Source organism: Abrus precatorius, unplaced genomic scaffold (genome assembly GCF_003935025.1).
Source record: "Abrus precatorius isolate BTA unplaced genomic scaffold, Abrus_2018 Scaffold11, whole genome shotgun sequence".
Taxonomy (NCBI): domain Eukaryota; kingdom Viridiplantae; phylum Streptophyta; class Magnoliopsida; order Fabales; family Fabaceae; genus Abrus; species Abrus precatorius.
Window position 1 is genome coordinate 11,811,411 of NW_020874303.1, and position 23,985 is coordinate 11,835,395.

At 31.2% G+C, this 23,985-nt stretch overlaps 1 protein-coding gene and 1 non-coding gene across 2 annotated transcripts; both read left to right on the forward strand.

Moving 5' to 3' along the window:
* The first annotated feature begins 269 nt into the window (after window positions 1-269).
* LOC113856694 lies at window positions 270-376 on the forward strand. The gene has a single exon (XR_003502924.1). It is a non-coding gene; the product is annotated as a small nucleolar RNA R71 (small nucleolar RNA).
* Window positions 377-13,347: 12,971 nt separating this feature from the next.
* LOC113854541 lies at window positions 13,348-22,141 on the forward strand. The gene is made up of 5 exons (XM_027485573.1): window positions 13,348-13,772; window positions 15,129-15,206; window positions 15,627-15,726; window positions 16,138-16,280; window positions 21,799-22,141. Exons 1-5 carry the CDS (start codon window positions 13,470-13,472, stop codon window positions 22,006-22,008), a joined length of 834 nt encoding a protein of 277 aa, XP_027341374.1. The 5' UTR covers window positions 13,348-13,469; the 3' UTR covers window positions 22,009-22,141.
* The last annotated feature ends 1,844 nt before the right edge of the window (window positions 22,142-23,985 follow it).

Sequence of the window (23,985 nt, forward strand, 5' to 3'; positions counted from 1 at the left end):
CCTTGTTCTTAGTTTTATAATTGGTTTTATAAATTCTTGTTTTAATTAATCTCATATGTTTGAAGCTCAAACAATCAAAGTAGGAAATTCTTAGTAATTAGAAAACAATTCTCGTGGGACAATAGTTTAAAAACTTAATTTAAGAACCCTTTATTACTTCTCGACAAGTACATTTTCCCCCGAACACTCCTCCAGCTGCTGCATCAACTGTAGCCCTATTAGAGACTTATAGGTCATTGTAAAATATTTATATTTGTCTATACATAGGAAAATTATGGTGAGGACACTTCCTTGGATGTCCTCCAAATTTTTTCCATGCTTTAAATAGGGATTCTGACTTATACTACTAAAAACTAAAAATTTCTGTCATAAGCTTAGTAGATTTGGATAGGGGAAATATTTTTCCAGAAATAACTGAATCAAATCTTTCCATGTTGTGATAGACCTTTTGGTAGCATGTCAAACCATGCATTCACCTTTTTCGTGACAAAGAATGAGAAAAGGCGAAGCCTAATAACATCAGTAGTGACCTTGTTGTACTTTATAGTGCTTGTGAGCCAGTTAAATATTGTCAGATGGAGGTTGGGTTGTGGTCTTCGTTAGGCATTTCTCTAAATTGTGTAGTATTTTGTACCATAGTAATTAATGCCAACTTCAACTCAAAATTGTTGGCCTCCATATTAGGGGTCATGATGCTTCCAAAAGCACCTTTAGTAGCGGGTGTGATGTAATCTTGAATTGATCTCCTTCCCTTAGCCATATTTTTCTTTCTTAACTCTTTTCTTTGTCTTCACATAGTTCTTTCAAGTTTTAGATCAAATGAGTGGGTAGTAAAAGACTTAGAACAAGTGAGCATACACTAAAGAAAATTTATAAAATAAAAAATAAAATAGAATAAATAAAATAGACAATAATGAAAATAAACAAAACAAAATTAAATTAAAAATGAGATTTTTTTAATATTGGAAAAATAATCCCTGGCAATGAAACCTGACGATATCCTCCATCGAGAACATCATACTCCTCCCTTAAATCTCTAGGAAAGCTCGGTTTAAGAAACTCATTTCCAGGTAAGGGGAGCTGATCCTAATGTGTAATTTAACTTAAAAAACTTAAGTACTTGATTCTAAATAACAAAACTATAAGGTATTTCCTTAAAATCATGATGTATAAAACATATTTTTGGGGTAGAAAACCCCATTTTGAACCCAGCCTCCAATATTCTCATTTTGGGTAATAGACCCTAATGATTTTTAAGATTTTAGCATTAAAAATGGAATTCTGAGTATAAGAAACCGATAATTTATTTTAGATATTATTTTGACAAAATTATATGTTAAAAACTATTAGTAATTAAGTTTTTGAGGAATTTTTAAGATTTTACTATTATTTAGGTATGTACAAGTAATATTGAATTATTATTTTATATGATACATGTATTAGAAGATACTGAACTTTAGGATAGGCAACTTAATTAATACCGAGAAAGTGTGTATATTGAATTGTATGATTGGTCTGAGTCTGGAAGTGTCTGACCTTTAGCATATTGTATTGATCTATGTGGTGGGAAATTGATTGATGATCTTTCTATATTAGATAATATACTAAATATGGATGTTGTATGATAGCTGAGGTATGTTGAAATTGGTAGATTTATATTATTGATGAAAAATGTTTGACTGTTCTTGAATGAAGAAAGAGTATTATATATAAAAGTGAATAATGTAACATGATCGTGGAATTAAGAGATTTGTGATTATAATACATGAGTCATAACCAATTGATAGGTGTAATTATGATATAGGTCAATCAATACATTGAAAGGTGTACTTATGATACATGTATTATAATATATTGATTTACATAATCATAACTCATGTATTATGACATGCTAATCTATGAAAAGGATGTGAAAATGAAATAAGAAATGTTGCGAAAGAGAATGATATGAGAAATGCTGAGAATAACTATAAATAGTCACAGAGATACACTGAGAGTGTGGAAGATGAGAGCGCGTTTGAAAATTTGAGATAAATGAGGGTGGTGGATGTTTTTCTTTAAATGCTCATAATTGATGAAAATAGAGGGAAAAGACACCACAAACGTCACACTCATTTCCTGACCTAAACCTCTAACCACACATTTCCTAAAAGAGGTCAAGTTGGCACAAGTTAGCACACGTTGTATCCATGTACAGCAGCTAACCAGCAACTATCTATACTATGAAGATCTTAAGAGATCTCAAGAGCAATGATTATAGAAGTGTGACGAATGTGAAGTAGTATAGAAATTGTGTGATTATAATATATGCATTGTAACATATTGATTGGTATTGTTATGATATATGTGTTGTAATACATCAACGGGTGTGATTAAGACATATGTATTGTGACATATTGATATAATATATGTACTATGACATAAAATCAGTGTAGAAATATGATTGACTTAATATATGTGCTCTGCTATGATAATTGTTGATATAATATGTGTGTTATTTATAATTAGTATATATTAAAATGTGTTAGATAATACTTTCAGTTTCATTTAAATTATTATATCAAATAAAAGATTTAGTGGGGCAGAGAATACTAACTCTTACTAATTATTTTTGGGAGATGAAATTGAAGAGAATAAAAGGAAGATTAGTTCGCTCTAGGATCATAGCCCAGTGACATTGAGAGAAAAGGATGCTCTGTAGAATTGAAATTATTTGAAATTGTAATATTTTAATAAGCTTCTAGTTTAATTTGACAAAGTTATGTAATCGTTCTAGGATCATAGTCCAGTGACATTGAGAGGAAAGACTGCTCTGTAAAATTTAAATTATTTGAAATTTTAATATTTTAATAAGCTTCTAGTTTAAGTTAATAAAGTTATGAATCATTCTATGATCATAGCCCAGTGACATTGAGTGGAAAGACTGCTCTGTAAAATTTAAATTATTTGAAATTATAATATTTTAATAACCTTCTAGTTTAAGTTGACAAAGTTATGTAATCGTTCTAAATATCAACTTTTGAATTTATAGTAATTTGATAAGTTTAGTTGTTAAAATTAATTTGAAGTATATTTGTAATATTTGTTACTTTCCAGAATGCAACTCAAAAAAAGTCAACTAGCAAGTATACTAGTGAGGTTGTAGCAAGTTATAAAATATAGATTCATTTTTGAGTCCCAAATATGTCCTAAAGAATTGGTTTTTTCAAGTATCAATTCATAAATTAACATTTAATTGAGTCATACGAATGTTGAAAGGATTTGCATTATCTGAAAATTAGGAATAACAAGTGCAAAAAAGTATGAACTTGCAATATGACAAAGCTACAAATTTTGTATTGGAATGAAATCAATAGAGTGTAGTTAGGGAATTACTTCACCAAATTCTCAATGACAATTTAATCAAGTTCTAAACTCTTAAGTGTTCTGGTCAGTTGATAATCAATTTCACTTAGTTTTAACCGAAGGTCAATCCATTGACAATGATTTTAATGTTCAACTTAATCACCCTAATTCCTTAGGTGTAATTCAATTAAGTATTGCATTAAGAGTTAGAAATCATAGGATTACAAGATTATCAGCACTTATCCCTAAGATACCATTAATCTTGGCAATTAACTCAAATATGAGAAATTAATTCAATTTCCATTGATAAAAGTTATCTAAGTTCAATTAATTGAATGGTTCATCCAATAAATGCATTAACACCAAAATTAATTGCTCAATTCAACCAGAAACTCAAGGTTCAGATCCAAATCAAATCAACATCTCAAATTCAGATCTATAGATCCCTAACAAAAGAGTTTAGAATAACATCACAAGTGGAGAAAAGAAAGAAAGGGAAAAAAGATGAACAACATAAATTCATCTTCAAATCCAATCCCCAATCTGACTCCTCAGAAATTTAAGCTTGTAAGTTGCCCCTGATCTTTCTCCCTAACTCTCCTAAGAAGTAAAAATAAAATGAAAATAAAAAAATGACCAAAAGATCCCAAATCTTTGAGCTTAATTCATATTTATAGTTTTCCCACCTTTTTAGCATGGTTACTGTATATGGATAAAGTAACCACGCAGAATGCTTCATGTGAGTTTTCAAGGCTAGAGTAGTCATTATTATTGAAGAAAGTAGTCACGTAGAGGTGTTTTTCCAAAGTTGGCTTGCACGTGTTCACTATATATGCATAAAAGTGTAACATGCAAGCTCTATCCCTATTACTCTTCTCTATAGTGTTCACTATTTTCAACAATAGTGATAATGCCAGGTATGTTTGGATCCGCGTGTTTACTCTTGGCGCAGATAGGAGTCACGTGCAGCTTCAGTCCTTCAATCAGGCTTGCGCATAGTTACTCTACGTGTAGAAAGCATTTACACGCAAACTTGTTCCTAGATAAAGGCTCTGTAGTGTTCACTTTATACAAAAATATTGAACACTTTTATTCTTGCTTCTAGACAAAGGCTCTGTAGTGTTCACTTTATATGAAAATAATGAACACGCCCATCATTCTCTTGCTAGATTAACCTCAAAGTAGTCACTTTATGCACCAATAGTGATTACACCCAACATTCAACTTTGGATTCTTCATTCTTTATGTCCAGATTTCCCACTTTTTTCTATTTTCTCTTCTTGAATCCTTAGCTTCATGACTCTCAGCTCAGAATTTCCTACAAAATTTTATTCTAATGAGCAATTTATACCAGAAATGCATAAAATCTAAAATAACTGGACTATTTAAAATAATTGAATATTTTAACATTTTTATGAGATTTTAAGTTTTCTCATTCAACTTTTCTATAAAAAACTGCTAGAACTAAAATATTAGTAAAATATAGATTTATCAAATAGAAAAATTTAGTATTTTTCAAACCAAAATACCAAAAGGAGTTAGGGTTTGTGATCAACTCTCCTTACTTGGAAATGAGTTTCTTGAATTGAGTTTTTCTAAAGATCAAAGGGAGAGGTACAACGGTCCCTAAATATTTCAAAGTAGACTTCCTTTGAGAAAGAGAAAATCGAAGAAAAGGAATGAAACTAGAGATCTGAGCTCTGAGCAACTTACTTGAGTACAAATTGAATAGATGTTCGAGCTCGGATTTGGAAGAGGTTCAGGATTCGGGAGAGTTTTCTCTAAGAAGAGAATGTGAGAGAAGAAAGAGAAACGAGGAAGGAAAGTTATTTGATGAGAAAAATAAAAATTTCAACATTGAGGTCCGTTAAATACCCCTCTAAATCCGCGTGTTCTTGCTTGAGCAAACCCTACTCTCGCTTAGGCGAGACCTACCTCGCTTGGGTGAGAAAACCATATAGCAGAGCTACTTAATTTTTTGCTATTCTTGCTTGAGCGAGAGACATTCTTACTTAAGCGAGCAGCATCTAGCCTGGGTGAAAGGCATTATCACTTGAGCTAGAATGGGTCCAGAGAGCTCCTGTTTTTCCTACGACTCCTTGTCTGGACAAGTTCCGTCTCGCCTAGGCGATAGGACAGTTGGGCAATCTTATCCTTTTTCACTAAAGTGAGATTCATCTTGTTTGATCGAGAAAGCTCCAAAACACTTTCTTTTAAAAAATACTATCTCGCTTGAGCGAGAAACCCTACACCAAAATTCTCATTTTTCCCATTTAAAGACAACAAAATTGAGGGTGTTACAAATGGTGTGTGTGTGTGAATATATATATATATTGTTCTTCATTAAAAATAATGATGTCGTATTATCTATGTAAGTAATCTCACCTAATAAGATAAGACTTATTTATTTTTATATTTTGTTACTAGTTATTTTTATTAAAAGTTGGGAATAAGTAAAAAAAGTATATCATTGGTGATTAATGAATATAAGTTAGTTAAGTTGAATAATTTTATTTTTTAGTGATGTTTTGATATATTACTATTTGTATTTAAAAATAGTATTGATTGCAAGATGTTGGCTTTGAAGAGAATGTTTAACATTTTTGTTATCCTATTTGATTTAGTTAAGCTTTAAATTATATTTTTTTTTATTTTTACAATTATTTTATTCAAATTTTTTATTAATATTTTGTAGATTTTTTTATATATATAGTATTTGAAAGTAATATATATCAAAATATAATTTTTTTAAAAAAATATAAAAATGATTTAAAAATTGTCAATAGCACATGTACCGATATTCAAAGATGAAACATAAATAATTATAAAGTTTCAAAAATCCTTAATGAGAATTTTTAAAAAAATATCAATAATAATTTTTAATTTTTTTTCAAATTTTTAAATTTGTCTAAAATACTATATTTTGATTTTTTTTCATATAAAAAAAGTCATCATCTATCGCATTTTTTTTATTTATTTTTATAACTTTATTCCTAACCCTTTTGCTCACTGCCCACAACTATCAAAATTTTTGCAAAAAAATTATTAAAAAAAAAATACTACCCAAATAGACTCAAACACTATAGCAATAATTTGACCACACAGAATTCGGTTGTTAGGAATCGAATTTTGATTTGACTTTTTTTTTATATTTTGTTTTATGTTTTTATATAATAAAATAAATTATATTATTTAAATTATATTTATATTTTTTTAAAATAAATATTTATAATATGTTATTCTAATAAATATTTATAAATATTTTGTTATTTATATATAATAAAATAAATTTTATTATTTGAATTATGTTTATATTTTTTATTATTTGAAAATGAATAAAAATAATAATATTAGTAATTTTAAATGTTTATTAAAATTTATTTTACATATTTAAGATAATAAATAATATTTTTATTTTTCTTATTATATTATTTAATATAATTTTGATTTTTTTAAAATATTAATATTATATTCTAAAATTATATTTTTGGTTATTTAATATTATATTTTTTAAAAATAAAAATTACAATAATAATTTATTTAATTTTAAATTTGTATAAAATAAAAATTATAATAATAATTTATGTAATTTTATATATTTATAAAATAAATAAAAGTATTAAATAATAACCAATTTATTTATTTATTTTGAGATATTCATTAAAATTTATACATAATTATTTATTTAAAAAATATGTTATTAATATTAATAAACATAATTAAATAATATTATGTAGATATATTATATATATATATATATAATTATATATTTAATATAAATTACAAATACTAAAAATCTAAAAGTTGTAATGACATTTATAAAATTAAAAATGACATTAAGAAAATTTTAAAATAATAATAACAACATAAATCAATGGTGGGAATTAGAAGCTCGAGCGATGTTTGGACATGTCTTCTTGCTGTGATCAAGAGTGTGACAATAAGAATAATTTTTTACTCGACTTTGTTGTTCTTTAATGTCCATCTTTGTTTTTATCCTACTGGACTTGAGTCGACCTTTGAAGTTCTTTTCAATTCTAAATTTGGACACAAAGTTGGGTCATGTAAATTGGTCAATAGTCTTCGTGTCTGAGTTCTCCAAACTGACCTTCGTATACCTTAGAAACTTGTTGTAAGGTATACACAGGAGATTTGTAGATGCCAAAGTTGTGGTGTGTGTGTGTAAGCATGAAACAAGTACATGCGAGCATGAGATGTGAACTTTTTGGAACTTGTCATAATCACACCATATTTCATCTAACCGTACTGTAAATCTTCTTACGGGTCAAATTCTATCAAATGTTGCGTTTCTTCGACTAAAAATCCAGTGCTTGTTCTGTCAAAGGTAATCACTCAATGAGTGTTCGCTTTTGCCTGTGCAATTTGAATTACTTTAGTTGCAACCTCCAAGTACATATATCTAGCATTAATCATTGTATCTATTTCCCTGCCTCTGTCAATGAAGAACTTATTGCAACGGATGTATGTTGCAATGACCATGGAGCAAATTAGTAGGTTTCTGGTTTTCTTCAAGACCAAATTGATTAACTCTGCTAGGTTTGTTTTCATGTGTCCCCAGCGTCGTCTGTTGTCCCATGCTAGTGTCCATTTTTTCCTTGGGATGTTGTCCAATCATTGTGCAGTTTCAGGATTATTATCTTTTACTATGTTGTAATAGTAAAAGAATCTCAGTTCAGTCATTCCATATGCTGAAAACAAGATTACAAATTAAATTAATATAATTACTTAAGCAATTGTATAAAATATTAATGATAATATAAAGTACGTAAAAAATTAAAATTACCCATATTGACGACATCTTTCTTCAGTGCAGCATTTTTGAATTGTCGCATGAAGTTTTGTGCAAGTGTCTAATGCAATAGACATGGATATAATTGTTTTATGTCCAACTACTTCCATTTTTGGAGTATGCACTTCTTATGGCCTCGTGACGATTTGAAATGAAGCACAACTCCTCTTGCGGGGTTACGTACCTCCTTAAGTTTTTCAAAAAAAAGAATCATGAATCGCTAGTTTCACCTTCAACCACAACAAAGGCAATGAGAATTATGTTGTTGCGATTGTCTTGCGCAACTGCCACTAATAAAGTCCCTTTGTATTTGCCATACAAAAATGCTCCATCCACTTGAACAATTGGTTTGCATAAGGCAAAATCATCAATGCATGGCTTAAAGGTCCAAAACAACCTCTTGAAGAACACATTCCCCTCGTCAAATAAGCCACCCTTGTATGCCAGTTATGTACTCAATTTTCAGATGAAGCTAGGAACATATAGTTGCATTGCAAACAACTGTCTAAATAACTTATGGTATGACCCCTACCAATTTCTGAAGATATTTTCAATGGCATGTTGTTTCTCCAACCATCCCTTTCTATAGCTGATTGTGTAACCCATTGTGGACTTTATGTGGGCTAAGATGGTTGCGATGGGTGTGGATGAATCAGTCTCAATAATTTCACGAATGGTTTGAGAAATCATTCGTGATCCCAACTTGTTATAATCTTGTGAAATGAGTGGAAAAACACGTGTGGCACCCTTCAAGCTTCATTATTTTCTAGTGTTGCTCTTTGGTGCGCAATATAGTGCGACATATCCAGGCACAATCGTTGTGAATGCACTCCACGACAAGCCTAGTTGTGCTTGATATCTTCACCTTGTAAGTGCAATGATTGACAATGTGAAATCTATTTATGACGTCTTGCACTTGTTCTTTTGTTAGGAAGCGTTGGCCAACAAATAGTGTTTCAGGCGGATACACCACCATTTCACGATCAAGGACATGGCCAAACTCAAAGTCATGTTCTTGTATTTGACTGGGAAAGTCTAGAAAATGTGGAGGTGAGTTGTATAATGGTAATGATTGTGATGGTGAAATATTTGGAAGTGAGAATGAGTCTTCTTTATTATCTTGCTGTTGAGATAGGATTTCATCTTCGTCCTCGCTAAAACGATCAAATACTTCGACTGGAAGACCCACAACAACATGTTCTTCAATGGCAGGTTTCTTCAAGAGGTTGAGAGAGTAGGGTTTGCTCAAATGGTTAGGAGGGTATTTCATTGAGGTCCATGAATGGACCAGTTAAAAGTTATGTGTAGGACTGAAGGTCAGAATTCATATCATATGTTGGAAAAGATGGATTTATAGTTTCATAAGTTTGGTATGGTGAAGGTGAAGGTAAACATTGTGGTGGCTGGGTTACTTTTGTAGCAAATGTAACATATAACTCTATACCTGATTGAAGTTAATTTGAATCGTGGACGACGTCTTCATCATCGTTCAATTCAACACATGTGTAGTTGCTAACTCCCTGGCCAAGTCTAATTGGGCAGCAAAAATGTATGGTTGTCACCCTTTCATTTTCGTCTTAGTTGAGTTTTGTGTGGATGACTTTCTTGAGCCTTTGTAGAGTCACTCCTCTCTTTAGATGTACCAATTTGGCTAATGATGAGGTGAACGTGACTCCTTCATTCGGACATTAGTTAATGGCACCATTAGAGTGACCAATGACATAGATTAAAGACATTTTTAGGTTAAAGAAAATGAATAATGCACAAGTTTAGAAGGAGAAGGTTCACAAGAACAAGGAACAAGCTTAGAAGGTTGAATGAAGAAAATGAACATGAATATGACTATTTATAATAGTAACATTGGATTCTCAGTCATTCAATGTTTCTCTTCTCATTCAAGTCATCCCATATACTTCCAAACAAAGATGCCTTTTGACATTCACGTAAACCAAGAGACAGTGACTTCTTAGTCATGCCTAGCATTGGATTCTCTTCTCATTCAAGTCATCCCATATACTTCCAAACAAAGATGCCTTTTGACATTCACGTAAACCAAGAGACAGTGACTTCTTAGTCATGCCTAGCATTGGATTCTCTTCTCATTCAAGTCATCTCATATACTTCCAAACAAGCTTTCTCTCCTCCCAAACAAAGATGCTTTCTGACATTCACGTAGACCAAGAGATAGTGACTTCTCAAGATTCCAAAGTTACTCTCTCGTACCAAAGTTTATCTATAAATATGTTCATCCAATGCCACATGTTTTTATTCAAATTTGCATCCATCTTTATTCTTTGTTTCTCTCTGTCTTTGCTCTCATTACTAAAAATATTGTTCTGGAAGCAAAACAAACACAGGTCCGCTTTCATTGGAAGAACAATTGTTCTGGAAGCAAAACAAACACAGGTCCGCTTTCATTGGAAGAACAGTAAGTTTTACACATTACTAATATTAACTGAATATGTAAATTAATATTTTACATATAATATTACTAATTTATTAATAACTGCAGGTAACTGAAAATATGATTTTATCTTTCTGTCATTCAATGTCAGAACCCAGTCCTCTAATTGTTTCTATACTTGAACATCTTAATTTTGCTGAGGTAGCAAAACTAAGGCATCTTAAGGTGGATCACACATTGATAACAGCTTTGGTCAAGAGGTGGAGACCTGAAACTCACACATTCCATTTTCCAACAGGGCAGTGCACCATAACCCTGGAGGATGTTGTACTTCAACTCGGGCTAATAGTTGATGATTTACCATTCATTGCTCCAACAATGTTTGACTGGGAGAAAATGTGTGACACATATATCGGTATCATGTCAATCAAAGGAGAGTCACTTATTGGCTCTATGCAAAAACTGAAGTGGCTGAGAGACAACATGTTGCCATTACTAAAAGAACCATCTGAAGAAGTTCATGCTCATTGTAGGGCTTATATACTAGGTTTAATTAAAGGAGTTTTGATGCTTGACAAAACAGGCAACAAAGTACATCTTATGTATTTAGCTTTATTAACTAATCTTAGAAGAACAAGATGATATAGTTAGGGTTCTGCTTGTTTAGCTATGTTATACAGGGAAATGTGCAAAGTCACGGAAGTTGGTAGTAAAATAATGGGTGGTTGCTTATCATTGTTAATGTCTTGGGTATGGTATCGCATGTCATATATTGCGCCAATTTCTAGTAATCCACCAACATACCCTCTCGTGTGCATATGGAGTGGGGGTAGAGTACTAAACTTTCGAAATAAACCTCACAATGATGTTGTGGAGTACAGATCAATGTTGATCAAATTCAAGCTAATCAAGTAACTCTTCATATTTATTTTCTTATCTTTTACACATCATCTTAAGTAACAAAGTTAAATTTGTTTGTAGTTTTTATGGGCACCATATCAAGACTTGCATACATCAATATCCATGGAAGCATATAGAGATGTCCAACTGTGGACTTCATGTACCGCCATATTTTGTTTTGCAATTGTTGAATGACACAAAATAGATAGAGTCAAATTACAGTTTTGTCTCTTCCAAGAAGTCCCTTCTCCACCAAATAGTTTGAATGACCTCCACAAAATTGACATGAGAGGAAGACAGGATAAAAATTGGGTTACAAGACATGCTCAATAGATCAAGATATGGAACAACAGACATGAGCTGACAATAATGGGTCATCCAAAGCAAGGCCTATTGTGTCACACACAAGAATACATAGAATGGTACATTGTCAATTCCATTTATTTCCTATCTGTGCCACCACTAGTACAAGATCAAAGGAGGAGTGACTAACAACTAAGGACTACAAACACATTTGAAATTGGTACGAGTTCCATACCATCGTACCACGAGACTGCATCAATTCCTCCGACCATTACGCTAGAAGCAAACATAAGTAACACAAGACATTCGTTTACAACAACATCAGAGGATTTTTTTTACAAACTTATTTGAAATTGATTTTACAACTCCATCTTCAGCATAAACTTACATGCAGTCTCTTTACCAACTGAATTTTGCTAATAAACCTGGTAATTCATCAAATGCATTACAACAACTATACCTTCATAATGATTCAAATCCTCCGCAAGTTCATCCTGAAATCTCAAAGCAACAACCACAACGACGAAACTCACTACGTTACAGACGTCGCCTTCATTGTAAAACTGACCACCATTACGAAGATAGTTAATTATTAACATTGTTATCAATTTATTATTATCTTTATTAATGCACTTTGTCTTCATCAATGTTACTTTAGTAATATGAAAATGTTAATTTTAAAATATTTGTCTCAAGTATAAATAATTAACTTATGATTTAATATTTTATTTACTTTTTAAAAATAATTTTTTTATTCTAAAATAAAATTTATTAAAAATTATAATAGTAAAGTTTTAGGATTTAGGATATTAAAAATTATAATATTAAATAATATCATTTTAAAAAAAATTAATTTAATTAAAATAAAAATTTTATTCAAAATATCATTTTATCATACTAATATTTAAAAATGTTAAATCAAAATTATATATTTAAATAAATAAATAAACAGAATAATATTTAATATATTTATTTAATTTTTAAAATATAATTATTATTCTTTATGTATAAATAATTTAAGCATTAACATTATTATCTAAAATAATATACTTATTATTTAAATATTTTAATTAATTTTTAAAAATTATCTAAAATAATTTACTTATTATTTAATTATTTTAATTAGTTTTTAAAATATAATAATTATTTTTATTCATTTCAAGTAATATAAAAATATAAACATAATTCAAATAATAAAACTTATTTTACTATATATAATTAAAAAATATTTATAAATATTGATTAGAATACCATATTTTAAATATTTATTTTAATAAAATATGAATATATAAATATAATTTAAATAATAATATTTATTTTATTAAATAAAAACATAAAAGAAAATTTAAAATTGAAAAAAAAAAAAGCCAAATCAGAATTCAGTTTTCTGAGTAGCAAAATTATTGTTACAGTATTTAAATTTATTTGGATAAATAAATAGACCTGGATCTATTTCTATATTTTTTTCTAATAATTTTTCTGGAAAATTTCACAACTATCATTTCCGTTTTAACTATTTGGAAAAAAGGAAAAATAGTGATGAAATCACAACACGTTTAAAAAGATATTTTGATGGCGCAGCAGGAGACGAAAATGGTTGTTTCCCACGTGTGGATATCATCATCCTCTCCTCACTGAGATATAACAGGCAAAGTTGACAAGTACAATTGAATTATAGTCCAATCCTGCGCTCCTTCGTCGTATTCAATGGCTCTCTGCTGCACTTACTCCTTCATCTCTCCCTCACTTTTCCACCCTCCCTTACATTTTCCTCGTCGAATGTCCCATCCCAATGCTTTTGCTTCCTTAAGCTCTTCGTCCTCGTCCTCTGCTGAATCTAAATCATCACAAAGTGTTCCATCTACTGCTGCTGCTACTTCTAACACATCTTCATCCACTCCTTTCGTTGAGTCTAGGCCTCCTGATCCTGGCTTCAACTATGCACTCACCAACCCCAACGGCAACCCTATTGTTAGGATCGTTCGAGCTACTGAGTCTTCCATTGAAAGGGTATTTTGGTCACTCCATTCGTTTATCTCCAATTTATGTCTGAAATATTTCCATCGATGACAACGTTTTCCTTATATCTTTTTTTCTTAAGTAACTTGTGGTCTTAATCTTATTTTTACGTCACGAGGGTTCGGCTATCATATATATATATATATATATATATATATATATATATATATATATTATTATTATTATTCTGTTGACATGTAGAGCTGAGACATAGCTGAGGATAGTTTCCTTAACGGATCAAAATATACAAATTTCAAAATAAAAAATAAATCAGAGAGGAATAACTGTGGTTACAAGGCCTTAAATAATTGGAAACTGTGTACTTCATCTTCATTACTTCTTACGCTGTCAATCTTTGGTCAAGGGATGCTTTCTCTGTGAAAATAGTTTAATCAAATCGTATGCACTGCTACTGTGACCTAATAATGGATCTATTAAACTTTCCTGTCTATGTGTGTATAATATATTATAGCTACCAATACATTCATTTCAGTAGCTCCAGTTTATCTGAATTTTGATCAGAAACCTGTGGTAGTCTGATAAAAAAAAATAATTGTGTTTAATAAATAACAGATGTTATATGGCGCTGAGATTCTTTATGTGTTGATATTGAGATCATATATAACTTAATTATCAGAAACTTGTAGCTTGACTTGAATAAATCATTTATGATTAAATATATCAAATGAAATAATAATAATAATAATACTTCTTCCGTCTTTTTTATAAGAAACAAAAGACTAAATCACTAAGACTAAGAAAAGTAATTAATTTTGTTATTTTTTTTATAAATATAAATTTTATTCTCAAAATACCTATGATATTAAATGGTGTAGTTATTAATTTGTATATTTAATGACACTAATAAAAGAAGGGTATAAAAAATATTTAACAATTAATACATCTTGAATCTAAGGATTAAGAAAATGTTCCATTTTGTTTCTTATAGAAAGGATCGAAGGGAGTAATAATTAGGATTATTTAAAGAATATTATCATTAGACTTTAACTAGTGAAATACACTGAAGGACATAACTTTTATTAAATGGAAGATAAAGGTAAACATTCGATCAAAGTGTTTCGTTGAAGGTTACATTGGAGGTGCAAGCATGGGGAAGGGAATAGATGATCTGGTAGAGGATCCTTTAACATTTTCATCACATTGAAGTGACGATGCCAATTGAGCTACAAGCTGGCATTGATAAAAGTAGTTTGGAGCATGAAAAACTCCCATGCTTTTGTAATAATAACTATTTTTTTTATCCTTTGTTATTCTGTAGATAATAAAGGATATATTTTAACATGTATTCTCTTTTCTAATTGAAAGCTTTCACGTTCTGTTGAGCAGGTCATTTTTGACTTCCGCTTCTTGGCACTACTTGCTATTGGAGGTTCCTTGGCAGGGTCACTCTTGTGCTTTCTAAATGTATGGTCTCCCAACTTCCAATATCTTTTATAAAAAGAGCAGGCTAGTGCTATAAGGCTATTGAGTTGTTGAACCTACTGTGTCTATAGTGTGGAGCCTTAACTTGCATTTGCAAGTGGCTGATTCCACAACTTGAAACTCACCATTGTGTCATGTGACAACTCCAATGGTCTGACTGTTGCTACTAGGGTCACATTCTTTCAACACCTATAGAGTAGTCAATTTGTAGTTGTATGAGCTGTAAAATCATTTGTCTTATTTTTTTATTGATTCCGCTGATTATTTACAATCCTGTTTTCCTTCAGATGGTTTTCTTATCTGTATGGGTGGAAGTGTGAAACAGTAGCTGGGTTCATGTTAATATACTTCATCATGTCATGAATAAGCCTACATATATCTGACTATGCTGGATCATTTTAGGGTTGTATTTATATTATTGATGCATACAAAGTCTATTGGACAAGCTGTGTCAAAGGAGTCCACACTGGACAGATGGTTCTACGGCTAGTTGAAGCAATTGGTAATTTATCACTAATCAGGCATACTCTAGCTACAGTTTTCTTTTGTCAAGATTTTCTTTTTATTTAGTCTAACTTGGAATATGAAAGCACTGAAGTAAAATGAAAGTAACATTGCAAATCCTTAGTATTATATATATATATTGCTTTAAATTTTCAAACTTATATTGAAGACCATTCTCCATCAGTATAAGAAAGAACATTAAATCATCATTAACTGACATATTTCCAAACCCATAAAGGTGGTATCCATCATGCAAGTAGTATATTGATATTTACAGTTTCATTGGGAAGTACTTCTTTCTCTAGTTACATCCATTGTTGGTCTCAGTTTCTGATGAGATTATGTTTACTACTTGCATTTATCCTTTTTTTCTTTTCCACCCAATAAAATGTATGAATCTCCTGTGCAGATGTTTATCTTGCGGGTACGGTTATGTTGATTTTTGGTATGGGCTTATATGGATTGTTCATAAGCAATGTAACCCCTGATGTGCCACCTGCTGTAGACCGTGCCCTTAAAGGATCCTCACTGTTTGGAATGTTTGCTTTGAAGGTAATCATGAACACTCGGATCTAGAACAGTGATAATTACCTTGTTTTTCTTATATTTATTATGAGCAGTATAATGATATCTGATGAAACATTCAGAATTCAGTATTTAGAAAGTATAAAGGAAAAAAGGAATCTCAAGTGAAAATACCTCAGCTCCCAAACCTCAGGCTGCTACTCAATTGTTTTAACGCCCCTCCCTAGGACCATCAATTCCTTTTTCAATCCTCATTACAGCTGCAACAGAATCTTCCTTTTGCATAACTGCCTCCTCTGCCTGTTGGCTGCCTCATGTCCCTTTTTTGTTTCTAGTATTAACTTTCCTAATCCTTGGGCCCTTATTGAGCTTACCCAAAAGTTCATGTGGGAAATTGGCTTCTCATGGCAAAATCATCTTCCCAAGTAGCTCTTCAACTGATTTTCCTTTCTACTGTTTTAACCATTGAATGGTCTTTCCTGTGCCTACACTCTTTCCTTACTCCTAGTACCTGGTCTGGTTCAACCATCTCTCCCATTTCAGCATTCATGCCTTCAGGCAAGGTGGAAATGACAAGACTATTTCCCACTGCCTTTTTATTTGCGATACATGAATATTGGATGAATTTTAGAGGAATCTGGCACTTGTAATTTTTAAGAGACTACTCCTACCTTAGCTGTAATTTGTAATGGTATTGGTCCGTCAAACCGAGGTGCTAATTTCAGATCAATCATTCTTGCTAGTGTTTCTCCAACTTCAAAATTCACATCCCTCCAATGCTTATCAATTTCTCTCTTCATCTGGTACTGGGCTTTTATTTAAATGAAATTTAGCCTGTCTAAATGCCTCATCCCTGTTGTTTAACTCTCGAGATACTTCTTCCACTCTTGTTTCCCCTGGTATAAATTTATGAACTGTGGGTGGACTGCTGGTGGTTTCGTCCTACATACCATGTTATGTAAGCCCCATTAGTAGTTAGTTTAAATAGATTACTTAGTTATCCATAGTTGTATTAGTGGTTTACTTAGTTTGTTAGGTGAGGTAGTTTGAATATGGTATGTTGCCTATAAATACAAAAAGGGGTTGAGAGGAAGATTTTATCTGATGATTTGAGAGGAAATACAATTTGTTGTGGAGAGTCCAGGCCTCTAGAAAGTCTTGGGGAATCGTTTGCATTCTTTTTTCTATTAATAGAAACTTTTCTTTCTATAATTTAATCCAGTTCTATCTTACAACTTCAAATGTTGTTGTATTAATGAATGTGTAAAATGTGGCATTGTACCACAATTCAGCCCAAGTATGGTGATCTACGGCCATATGCAGATCAAAATAATAAAAATCTAATTACTATAGCATGAGGCAAGTAACTAGAGTCATCTCTCAAGGATCACCAAAACAATTTATTAAATTAGAGCGTAAGATGAGCCGGGGGAGAGGTACTAATCAATTAATGACAATACCTAATTCAAGAATCAAAAGAAAAACAACAACACTCAATCATTGAATCCAAAATTAATAATATTCTAATTTGGAGGTTAAAAACTTGAATTCGAATGAAACCTTAATCCAAACCTAAAAATCATATGAAAACTTTCACGCATTTGACTAACACAATATCATTCATAATTCAGAAACTTCTAAAATTCTATCAAAACATGTTAATTTTGTCATACCACCTAATTAACTTTAATTTCTTAAAATTGACTCATACACTTCAACTGAAAAATAATGAATCAACCACTTCTCAAATAAAGTTAGAACAAAAACTTTCACTTAATAAAATTAAATAGATTAGAGAAGAAAATAGAAAATCTGAATTGAAATAAACATTCCAAACCATTCTCAAGAATGTTGTGCTTGATCATTGAATTAGATAATGAAACTACTCCACCATAAGTGGAAGAGCACAAAAATCTTGAGTTGAGGGAATAAAGAAGAAGATGCAAAAGAAAAATGAAAATTCAAATTGAAATTAAATCTGTCAATGTGTCTCTCTATGTTCTCCCTATCTTCTTTTAATTGGTTCAAAATTTAAAATAGAAGATAATAAAAACCATAATCCTAATAATAAGTAATCTTATAAAAAATTCAAAAACAAGATTGCACTAAATTTAAAATTTGAAAGGTACCATAATCTAAAAAAAGAGATGTGCTAAATGGTAACTACCTAATCTTCTAGAACAAATTTGTAACTTGCTTCGTTATTTTGGTCCAAAGTTTGCGTTCGTTTGGCTTTGTGCTCTAAAGATGAATTAAAGCCTTGAATATTAGCTTTCAAATACCATTGGAACGAGTCCAATTGGATATTTGTAGACCAAGATATGCTCCAAACACTGCATGCTGGTCAGAATCTGCTTTTTCCTCCTTTTCTTCTTCTGGTTCAGGCCCAATTCTGACTCTGGACGTTAGGATTCAGCCTGCCTCTGACTTCTTCATGAGAGTTGTAGGCAATCTCTTAGCTTTCTTACGAAACAAGAATCACATTTAAACGAGGTCTAAAGCCCAAGTTATAACCCAAATACTATAATGTAAGAATATGCACTATGCTAAAATAATTGAATTTAGGCCTAACTAAGACTCATAAAGCAAAAGTGGTCCAATTCAATTCAATTAAACACAAAAGAAGGTTGATGTACCAACTGTGAATGAGATTATATATATATATATATCCTATGTCATATGGTCTAACTATGAGGTTACTTTGCTGTGAAACATCTCAAGTAAGCCTCCAAGCATATATTGATAACCTTGGTATGCCCATCAGTTTCAGGGTGATAAGCCGAACTCATCTTTAATTTTGTCCCACATAACCTGATAATTCCTTGCCAAAATCTACTCATAAAAATAAGATCTCCATCACTCGGTACTGATTTTGAAACTCCATGCAACCTCACTATCTTCCTTACAAAAATTTCTGCAATGTTCTTGGGTGTCTAAGGGTGTTTGAGTAAAGATAAAATGTGAGTACTTGGACTGCCTGTCAACCTCACTAAAATTGATTTTGGTAATCCTATGATGAAGTCCATTGAAATATCCTCCCATACAGTCTCAAGAATTTCCAATGGTTGCAAAAAGCTCTGGGTGATAAAGCTGAGTAATGTTGTTTCTGACATACATTGCAATTCTTCACAAATTCCTGCACCTGCCTTTTCATGCCGAGATAAGACAGATTCATAGGCAACCTTTTGCAAGTTTGGATGTATCCCAAATGCCCCCTTTTTGGTGTGGTATGAAATTCTGGCATTAAAGTTGGAATCAATGGAGATTTAGCAGGTATTACGAACCTATTTTTGTGGTACTACACTCCTTGATACAGTGAAAACCCAGGTCTGTATGGCAGCAACGATCTTTCGCAGTTGTGGATCATGAGATACCCCATGGTTCAATTCCTGCCCTTCAATTTAGATGGGAAAAGAGAATAAAGAAGCAAATTTGGCCTCCCCATGAGATCTAGAGAGGGCATAAGCTGCCCCATTATCACAACCAGGTTTGTGAAAAATGTCAAACTGGTACCCCATTAATTTCACCATCCAGTTCTGTTGATCTAGAGTAGAAATCCTCTGCTGTTGTAAGAACTTTTGGCTTCTTTGATCTGTAAATACTCTAAATTGTCTTCCTAGCAAATAAGTTCTGTAATGGTGAATTGCTAGTGCTAACATCATGATCTCACTCTCATAAGCTGATTTAGGTAATGCTCCGTCTGATAGCAACTTACTAAAATAAGCATTTGGTTCACCCTCTTGCATCAACACTGCACTGATTCCCCTTCCTGAAGCATCACAGTCAAATATCTTTAGAGAACATGGATAATGACAACACAGGGGTTAATGTTATCTTTTTTAAAGTCTCAAAAACTCGCTGTGCATCTTCCCCCAATTTGAACCCTTCTTTCTTGGGCAATTCTGTTAATGGTTTTGCCACTTTTTTGCATATTCATTCACAAACTTGCGAAAATATCCAGTGTGCCTGAGAAAACCTCTGACCCCCCTTCACTCAGGAATAGCCCACTTTCTCAGGGTCCATAGCAACATCTTTACCTGATATTAAATGACCCAAGTATGCTATAGTTTGCTTGCCAAATTGATATCTTTTTTGGTTAGCCTGAAGTGATTCTGCTGTGACACCATTAAAGCAATTTCCAGATGATGCAAATGTTGCTGCCACCTCTGACTTGATAAAAAGTAAAAAAAGAAAAATAAAAAATTACCAGCAATATCTTTATGAGGGATGGCCTAAACAAATCTCATTCATAGCAGTCTAGAAGGTTAATGGAGCATTGGTGAGGCCATAAGGCTTCTAAATAATCGTAATGCCCATCATGGGTTTGAAAGCTTGTCTTCTCAGCATCCCCCAGCTTCATTCTAATCTAGTTGTAACAGGATTTTAAATCTAGTTTGGAAAAATAATGGGGCCTTTGCAGTTCATCCAGAAATTCGTCTATCACTGGGATTGGAAATTTATTAGGAATAGTTGCCTTATTTAAGGCCTTGTAATCTACACACATTTTTCATGTTGAGTCTTCTCCACCTAAATGATATTGACCCAATTTGGGTGTTTACTAGAGAAGTCCTTATAGGAGAAAAAATTAGTACTAAAAATTAATAAAATTTCTTTAATAAGCTATAATCAACTTATACTTCTCTATATTTTGAGTAGTTTTAAGAAGCTCGCTCATTTAATTTTTCTAAAATTTGAGGAGATATGTTGTTTTTAACTTATGAGAGAAAAAATTAGTATAAAAAATGAATAAATTTTTTTTAATAAGCTATAATCAACTTATACTTCTCCACTTTTAGAGAAGTTTTAAGAAGTTCTCTCGTTTAATTTCTCTAAAATTTGAAGAAATATGTTGTTTTTATTTTGTGCGAGGAGTTTTATTTATTTTTTATACTGAATTTTTTCTTGTATAAGGTCTTCTCTGTAAGTTTACCCAAACTGAGTTATTGTTTCATAAAGATCTCATAATCCAATTATTTCAAATATAAAATTTGTTAAGACATAATAATGAAATAATAGTTTCAAACTAGTCTTGTACATTTTAACATGAGTAGGCATAAAGCAATAAGTACCTATATAATATGTAGTTGATATATTACATAGTTTAATATAAATTAAAACAAATTGTCATACATCTATTTACCCTATATATATCCATTAAACATACGTATATATAGAAATTAGTTTTCTATATTTTCTAACTTGTGTTCATAGGTAGAACTCCAACTATTGTCTAATAAAGTTCTCAGAATCCACCATCTTTCATTTCATGATTATTCTTTCCCAAGTTATCTCCTAGGGTGTCTATTGCCACTCCCACTCCTATTTAAGTGACTTTTGTTTAAAATAATCATTTTCCCCCTCTTATAACTATATTAATCATAAGGATACATTAGACAAAAAAATCACTTAGATAGGAGTTGTAATATATACTCTATCTCCTAACATCATTCAATGTAAACTGTTAACCACTTTCCGTTTTATTAATTGACCGATTCTAACATATTGGAAAAGAAAGTGAACATGTATAAATTCTTTTTTTTCTTAGGAGAGACCTAAATGGATGAAAATTAGCTCACTTGATGAATTGAAGACAAAGGTGGGACATGTTATTGTCATGATTCTTCTCGTAAAGATGTTTGAGAGGAGCAAAATGGTTACCATTGCCACAGGATTAGATTTACTAAGTTATTCAGTTTGTATTTTCTTATCATCTGCTTCTTTGTATATACTCCATAACCTGCATAAGTCAGACTAGAATGTAGTTGACATTGTAATATGCTCAATTCATGGCTGTAAGCACTCATGATACGAAATTTTATTTAATGAAATATTCAGCTCATCCTACAATAGTAACAAAAGATGCAAATGGTTAATATTTTTCTCGTCATTATATCCTAAATGCCTAATTAACCTACAGTATATTTTTAAACTTCTTTGTTGTGTGTTTTATATGGTGTCACAATGAGCCTAGAGGTGTCCCAACGAGAGCAAATCAAGTTTCATTAACAATATTGGAAAAATAGTCTCACTAATTTTATTCAAGATGGGAACAATTTAGAAAATCTATTTTGTTTTGAAAATTGGTCTTCGAAAACTAAGATCAGATTTAAGAGTCTAATTATATACTGGGAAGGACAGATAATTCTACTAGACCGTGATACAATAGTTTAAAAAGGTTACCTATCGTTAAAAATATTTCTTTTGCAAAGTTGAAATAAATTTGAATTGAAACATGCAAATGACTTGTAACGAAAAATAAAATTGCTAAAATTTAATTTTAGCTTGATAAAAATTAAAAAAACTCTTGCTCTGACATATTTTGTAATGCTCAAATTTACAAATTTGATCTATTAATTTATTTTATTATATTTATGAATATTTAAAATTAACTAAGATGAAATTATTATGAAAATAACATGAGTATAAATTTAGAAAACTACTTATGAGGATCATACATCAATTGACTATTATACAAAATACATAGTGTAACTTAGGTGTTACACAATTTTGGATTCAAATTATCTCCAATATATCTAAAAATTGAATGTCTAGACTATTTTTTGCTTAAGCAAAAATGGTCCGCTTAAGCGAATATATATATGATTTTTGCTTAAGTACGTAACAAAATGATTTGAGTGAATTTTAAATCAAGGAAGAGAAAATATTTAAAATATTCACTTAAAGTAAAATAATTGGCTTAAGCAAACAATAGCTTAAGCGAAAATAATAGGCTGAAGCGAAAAATAGACATAATTTTCAAAAATGCATCACACTTAAGTAACTAAAAATAACTTAAGCGAATCCAAGCAAAAAGTGGACAAAGAGCACCCATTTTCAGAGTTTAGATTCGCTTAAGCGACTACAGATAGCTTAAGCTAATCTTACATAGCTTAAGATAAAGTTTTATTCGCTTAAGCGATTATAAAAAGCTTAAGCGAAAATTGAATAGAAAGCATCAATTTTTAGAGTTCATATTCGCTTAAGCATAATAAAAATAGCTTAAGCAAATAACGTTAGCTTAAGCGAAAGTTGGAAAGCTTTAGCGAATATTGCAGAAATTGAAAAAGAAAAAAAACGTATCAAAAAGTGAGCATCAAAGCAAAACATGATAGAAATAAATGCAATATATTATATTCATCATATAATGTTAGAAATTGCATTTATAAGGGAAATTACACATGATTACTGTAACACCTTAATTTAATTTAAAAAATAATAATAATTTCGCAAAATGGGAACAATTAAAATTCTTAATTTAAATAGACTTTCTCAAGCATAGTTTCAAAAAGTATTTCAGAATGATAAGTGTTTACAAATTTTGATCAAGTAACTGTTACAAGACTAATCCAAATACATCATATTTCTGAAATAAAATCTAAGCCGTATAGCAGTTTCATCCATCCCTCACTGATTCCAGTGTTGATCGTCTTGGTCACTTGAAAAATAAATGTAAGGGTGAATATTTTACATTATCCAACACATACAAACAAACATAGAGTCTCACCTCATACATCTCACATGATTTCTAACACATTCTACACAAGCATAATCAATCACAAATAATACTTTCCATTCCAGTTCACAACCGATGCACTCACTGCACCAACAACGTTTAACACACACACGTGCGCTCACTGCATGTAGCCATGCTCACTGTGGCACTGTGATAACAGATTCACACCATAGATGGTCGCCGGTTATCCCCATCTCACGGATACCATGTGGGTGGTCA

Bases quoted from the DNA above. Each gene is read 5' to 3' on its own strand.
- LOC113854541 (XM_027485573.1), top strand. From the start codon at position 13,470: ATGGCTCTCTGCTGCACTTACTCCTTCATCTCTCCCTCACTTTTCCAC. The intron at 13,773-15,128 runs GTATTTTGGTCA...TCTGTTGAGCAG, and splicing joins CTGAGTCTTCCATTGAAAGG to GTCATTTTTGACTTCCGCTT. The intron at 16,281-21,798 runs GTAATCATGAAC...TTTTTTTCTTAG, and splicing joins TTGGAATGTTTGCTTTGAAG to GAGAGACCTAAATGGATGAA.